This window comes from Hoplias malabaricus, chromosome Y (genome assembly GCF_029633855.1).
Source record: "Hoplias malabaricus isolate fHopMal1 chromosome Y, fHopMal1.hap1, whole genome shotgun sequence".
Lineage (NCBI taxonomy): Eukaryota > Metazoa > Chordata > Actinopteri > Characiformes > Erythrinidae > Hoplias > Hoplias malabaricus.
This window is the reverse complement of record NC_089820.1, coordinates 83135471-83141788: the sequence shown is the minus strand read 5'-3', so window position 1 is coordinate 83141788 and position 6318 is coordinate 83135471. Positions and strand designations below refer to the sequence as shown.

Below are 6318 nucleotides of genomic sequence, written 5' to 3'. Positions count from 1 at the left end.
TTCAGAATGTGACAGTTTACCAGTTACAGCCATTATTGGTACACACATCATACACCTATAAAACAGCTCGAGCTGAGTCAAGGAATTATGAATTCTGCATCTGTGCGTGTGGCAAACAATGATAGTCCACAGATCTGTGCACATTTGTGAAAAATATCTTCCAAAACAAACAGTAAGATCACACTCATTATCCCTTGAAGATCAGTTAATTGCCTGATATCTGTAGTTCAAACAGCCATACCCAGACTCCACTCTGGCTAAAATGAAAGCCTTCTAAACCATTCCATCTTCCCTCTGCATTACCAGTTTACACCTTCTCATGCTCTCACACCATAAAACACTTAATCCAAAGCTTAATTTCATGAATTTATAATTATTTAGTAACTACTTTTCATTGTTTAGTAAATCTGACTAATTCATCTATTTAACACTGCACTCTCCACGTCTCTTTCAGCCCCGTGTGCTCCTGAGCTCCTGAACCTCACTCTGGTGAACTCTTCTGTGGTCCATGTGTTGTGGAGTGCTCCCAACAGACAAGCCAATTACACCGTGAGCGCTATGGGCAGCGGCAGCCCCCTCACCTGCCACTCCAGTGGCACTTCCTGTGACATCACCAACCTGGCCTGTGGAACTACTTACGAGGTTCTCGCATTCGCCACGAACTCCTTGGGTCAGAGTTTGCCTAGCTACAGTGTTGCCCTGGAAACAGGTAGAGTGTCAGACTAGTAATACACAAATAAGGGATTAAGAAGAGCAGGGAACTAATATGATTACATGTAGATGCCAGTGTAGCATTCAAATAGATACTGAGTCGATTGGTTGTATAGCCTCAAACCCAGGATAGTATTGGCATGCCATGCTTTAAAATCATGCTCTTCTTTTCAGAATTTCTGCAATTTGAGGGCAGCCTTGTCCTAATAGTTAGAAACCAGGCTTGGTACCGGGAAGTTGCCGGTTCGATCCCCAGGACCGGCAGGAACATCTAGAGCTGAAGTGCCCTTCAGCAAGGCACTGAACCACCAAATGCTCCCTGTGTTCTCTCTGTGTCTGCGGGGGTTTCCTCCTGTGACTGTCTGTGAGGAGTGTGGTGTGTTCTCTCTGTGTCTGCGTGGGTTTCCTCCGGGTGACTGTCTGTGAGGAGTGTGGTGTGTTCTCTCTGTGTCTGCGTGGGTTTCCTCCGGGTGACTGTCTGTGAGGAGTGTGGTGTGTTCTCTCTGTGTCTGTGTGGGTTTCCTCCGGGTGACGGTCTGTGAGGAGTGTGGTGTGATCTCTCTGTGTCTGCGTGGATATGTGAGTGTGTGCTGCCCTGTGAAGGACTGGTGCCCCCTCTAGGGTGAGCTCCCACCTTGCGCCCAGTGATTCCGGGTAGGCTCCAGACCCCCCATGACCCTGAACTGGATAAGGGTTACTGACAATGAATGAATGCGTTGTAAATGTTAGAATTTGGCTCAGGGATCACTGAAGCTAGTTGTTGGGAAGCACAAACTCTGATGGAGAACGTTGTTTAATCTCTCAGGCATACAATTATGTTTGAGTGTTTTAGTGTAAGATTCAAAATTCAAACATTCTCCGACTCATTTGTCATTTTATGATCATTGTTGTATAGTATTAAGAATAAAAAAATTTATTTAGAACAACTGACCCTAAGTACCTGAATTAAGTACTAACACTGAAATTCCAATCTTTAATTTGTCTAAAACTAAACTCACATGTATGTTTGTTTACAATATTATTCCCAAGAACAGAACAAATTGATGCACACACTTTTACATTGCTTTTTAGGTTATATTGTGGTGACAAATTTTATAATTTTATACGATAAACAGTTACCATTAAATGACAAAACAGTGAGAGATTGTTTACAATTTTTATTACATCTCTCTGTTACACAAAACAGGATTTATAACTTGTTTGCATACTTAATATTTATTCTAAGGTAAAAGACATAATTATAGTAGTAGCAGCTGGACTATGCCTAAGATCATGTGTTGTGGCAGAGATTGATTAAAGATATGTGTGAACTTGTTGACTTCAGTGTAGCAGGACCTACTCTACATTTCTGTAGGTTTATTTATGGAGTAGTTAACACTTCCTACAGTTCTTTGTGATTTAAACTTGTCAAACTTGTTAATGTGTCAAAATGACCATGCATCAAAGAAGTGTGCTGTTTAATATGTTGTTTTTTTTTCAAGCATGTTTTGTAATTATGGCTAAGTGTGGTGTGTGTATAACGCTACGGTTTTCCATCCCTCCTAGGACCCTGCTGTCCTGATAATCTCACTGTGGAGCAGGTGACGCAGTCTATGACCAACGTGTCATGGTCATCCGCCTTGGGGGCCTGGTCTTATGTAACCTCTCTGATATCACCCCGAGGTCAGGCCAAGTGCCACACCATGGACAGGCACTGCCTGATGGGATGTATCACGTGTGGCACCAACTACAGCGTCTCAATGGAGGCGATAAGCCTCACAGGACACAAATCCCAGTGCACCTACCATGGCTTCGCTTCCAGTGAGTGACATTCTGTTAATTGCCGTGTGTCTGACACACTCACACCATGGAGACTCCATGAACGTCTACTGAGCAAAACTACTGACTTGACTCTTTTCCTTACCCTCATATAAAGCAGTGGTTTGGCCAGAAACAAAATCTAACTATTTTTCTGCATTCTCCAAATTAAACTATGTAGCCTAAAGGGATTGAAACAATCTGAAAATCCTGGGGCCAACAACACAAGGTATTGGCTGAAATTTATTTAAAAACCTTAAAGGATATATTTGGAAATAATATGTTTAAAAGAAAAAATGTTGCAGGGTTGTGTACAGTGTGTTTTATCTTACAGTTTGGTACAAATTCACACTGTACTGCGTCTAAACACAAAAGCTACTGTAGAGGTACATTAGTGTTCACTAAAAGTACAGAGTCGGAATATAACTTTAACGATACACCAGTGGCTTTAGATTCCAGGTGTGTTCCCTCAAGGGGCATCGCATTCTCTTCTCCAGAAAGAAATGTGAATGTTTTTAAGCTTTCATAATATAATGGTTTTAATTGGAATGGAGTTGATGGAGTATGATGTCCGTGCAACTTATAAATCTCCATTTAATACAGAATATGGTGCAATAACATTCCCTACGTTAACCTGATGAAGAAATGCTCTTAAGGTTCAATAAGGATAGTGACAGTTCTACTGAGAGTGTATGTTATATCAGTCATCCTCTAATGCCTGAGTCAATATACATGCCTTAGACCACTGAGTCATTAATTAAAATGGTTTTTAACACCACTTAACTGATATCAATGTCAGATAACATACAAATGTGATGCCAGGGTTTGATAAACTGGTGGTTATAAGCTCCCATCATTTTTATTGTCATGAGCCTCAATGCCAAACTAAAGAAACAAACTTCTGACAACAGACAAAGCCTAAGAAAGTCAGTTAAATTTAAGAGTAAATGGGTATATTTTGGTAACTAATCAATTAAAAAAATGCAGCATAGAAAGTCTTTCTTCTGCATTTTTATTTCGTTCGTTGAAACCTTTTAACTTCCTTATGATTTCTCCTTTGTATGATTTTATTCTCCTTGTAGATATCTGACGGTGAATAACTGCAATTATATTTCTCCCTTGTATTTTAAATGTAGTGTTAGTGTTAGTGAACACTCTACACACTAGATGCATTATATATGAGTTTATTAATGATATACGTATAAAGGTTTGACTGATATATATATATAAATGTATCACTTATTTAAAGTTTACAACAAGAACCTAGATCAAGAAGGTTTAACAAACTCATCTTCACATCTTTCTTCCTCTTGTCTTCCTCTTCAGGCGCATGTTGTCCGTCCGGTGTGAGGCTGTATGGGGTGGCCAATAACACCATGCGAGTCTACTGGCGAGGGTCAGACAATCTTTATGGTTACTGGGTTGATCTTTATGGCACCAGCACCAACTACACCTGCAAACCAGCACTGGGGTCCAACTCGTGCGACATCCCTCAAGTAATGTGTGGGCAAGTGTACAATGTGGTGGCTGCACCAGTAACACACGAGGGTCTCAAAATCTCGTACTGTCCCAGGAGGCTGTACTCAGGTGAGATGGTTGTTGTTTACATTCACCCAACACTATAGAACACTGAGGAAACACACAAATCTGATAAAACACAAAAAGAATGGTTAAATTTGAAATTGTCTTTAAAATCCCAATTTTACTGGATTTAAAAACTCTTTATGAAACTTAGTTGTTTTTCACAAGTTGCACAACAAACTGTAAAGTACAGGGTCGGCCATTTATATGGATACACCTTAATAAAATGGGAATGGTTGGTGATATTAACTTCCTGTTTGTGGCACATTAGTATATGGGAGGGGGAAAACTTTTCAAGATGGGTGGTGATCATGGTGGCCGTTTTGAAGTCGGCCATTTTGGATCCAACTTTTGTTTTTTCAATGGGAAGAGGGTTATGTGACACATCAAACTTATTGGGAATTTCACAAGAAAAACAATGGTGTGATTGGTTTTTAACGTAACTTTATTCTTTCATGAGTTATTTACAAGTTTCTGACCTCTTATAAAATGTGTTCAAAGTGCTGCCCATTGTGTTGGATTGTCAATGCAACCCTCTTCTCCCACTCTTCACACACTGATAGCAACACCGCAGGAGAAATGCTAGCACAGGCTTCCAGTATCCGTAGTTTCAGGTGCTGCACATATGGTGTGGTATATGGGGTACAAAGATAGTGAGGCCATTCTTCATCAATGGAAACCTCAAGGCCACTGGATATGTGAAAATGCTACATGATGATGTGTTTTCCTCTTTATGCACTGAAGCTGGCACGTTTCCTGAGTTTTTTCAGCAAGATGGTGCACCACCACATTTTGGGTGTCATGTCCGAGCATTCCTAGATTAAAAGTATCCTGGAAAGTGGATTGGTCGTCGTGGGCCAGTTGAATGGCCCCAAAGGTCTCCCGATCTGCCCCTTAGACTTTTATCTTTGGGGTCGTCTGACGGCAATTGTCTATGCTGTGAAGTAACGAGATGTCCAGCAACTGAAACTATGGATACTGGACGCCTGTGCTAGCATTTCTCCTGTGGTGTTGCTATCAGTGTGTGAAGAGGGTTCCATTGTTTTTCTTGTGAAATTCCCAATAAGTTTGATGTGTCACATGACCCTCTTCCCATTTAAAAAACAAAAGTTGGATCCAAAATGGCCGACTTCAAAATGACCGTCATGGTCACCACCCATCTTGAAACGTTTCCCCCCTCCCATATACTAATGTGCCACAAACAGGAAGTTAATATCACCAACCATTCCCATTTTATTAAGGTGTATCCATATAAATGGCCCACCCTGTAGAATAAAGACCTGACTTGCACGTGTTGCAGAAGACCATGCTGCATCTCAAATGAACAGTCCATGACCCTATTGCATGATCATTTCAATGTTAAAGTGCCTGAGACATTATACAGTGGTAGGGGCACAGTGTCAGAGGAGAGCGTGTAGATAAAACTTATACATAAGCAGAGGTTGTGTCTCAGATACTAACAATAGTAGAAATAGTCTCTGTGGAATGTAAGGTGCCTAGCTGGAATATTACTCCTTTAAGTTTATTTATAAATATAATATTGTCATGCTCTGGTCCTAAAAACCCTGCCACTGAATGTTGTCCTTTCCGTTCTGCTGTTGACTTTTTTTTAAAGACAAATACAATCCATTGTAATACGTAGGTATTTTTTCAAAATAATATGGGGTTTCTACAAAATCTCCCAGTCCAGCTTTAAGTCTCAAACTCATAATGTAAAAGATGTTGTAAAACAGTCTTTTATAAACACTGGAACTAACTTGCCGCTCTGCTTTTTCAGTCTCCTGCTCCGGGAACAACGTGGGAATTGGTACGTATTGTTCATGGGCTATTCCTAATTAAAAAACCTTAGTTTAAATGATAACAGCTGACGGAGTTTGTGAAAACTGATACAAGTCAAAATTACACCAAAGACATTCTGATCACTGAGGCCTGTGTAGGACTTAAATAACTGTGTGTTATATTTATCCCCAGTGTTTTATCGAGGAAAGAGGAGTGTGGAGTAGCAGCTGTTATTGTAAGAAACTCTCCAGAATTAAAGCATAAACATTGTGAAAAACTTAAAATGTGTCCTTCATTGCTTATGTACATCTATATTTTTAAGGTGTTCTCCATGAAGAACAGGCACATAGTATATTTCCACTTTCAGCAAACTATATTTAAAAAGTTTGAAATATTTTGGGCATTGAGGACACATTTTTTATTTATTTATACATTTTCTATTTAATGAAT

At 40.0% G+C, this 6318-nt stretch overlaps 1 protein-coding gene across 1 annotated transcript in view; it reads left to right on the top strand.

Annotated features, from left to right (window-relative positions):
• LOC136677591 (fibronectin type III domain-containing protein 7-like) overlaps positions 1-6092 on the top strand; it is a 23488-nt gene extending 17396 nt beyond the window's left edge. Inside the window, exons 9-13 of the mRNA XM_066655153.1 lie at positions 455-709; positions 2257-2511; positions 3835-4095; positions 5867-5896; positions 6061-6092. Coding sequence (XP_066511250.1) covers positions 455-709; positions 2257-2511; positions 3835-4095; positions 5867-5896; positions 6061-6092 — 833 coding nt within the window. The remainder of the gene's footprint in view (positions 1-454; positions 710-2256; positions 2512-3834; positions 4096-5866; positions 5897-6060) is intronic.
• Positions 6093-6318: the final 226 nt, after the last annotated feature.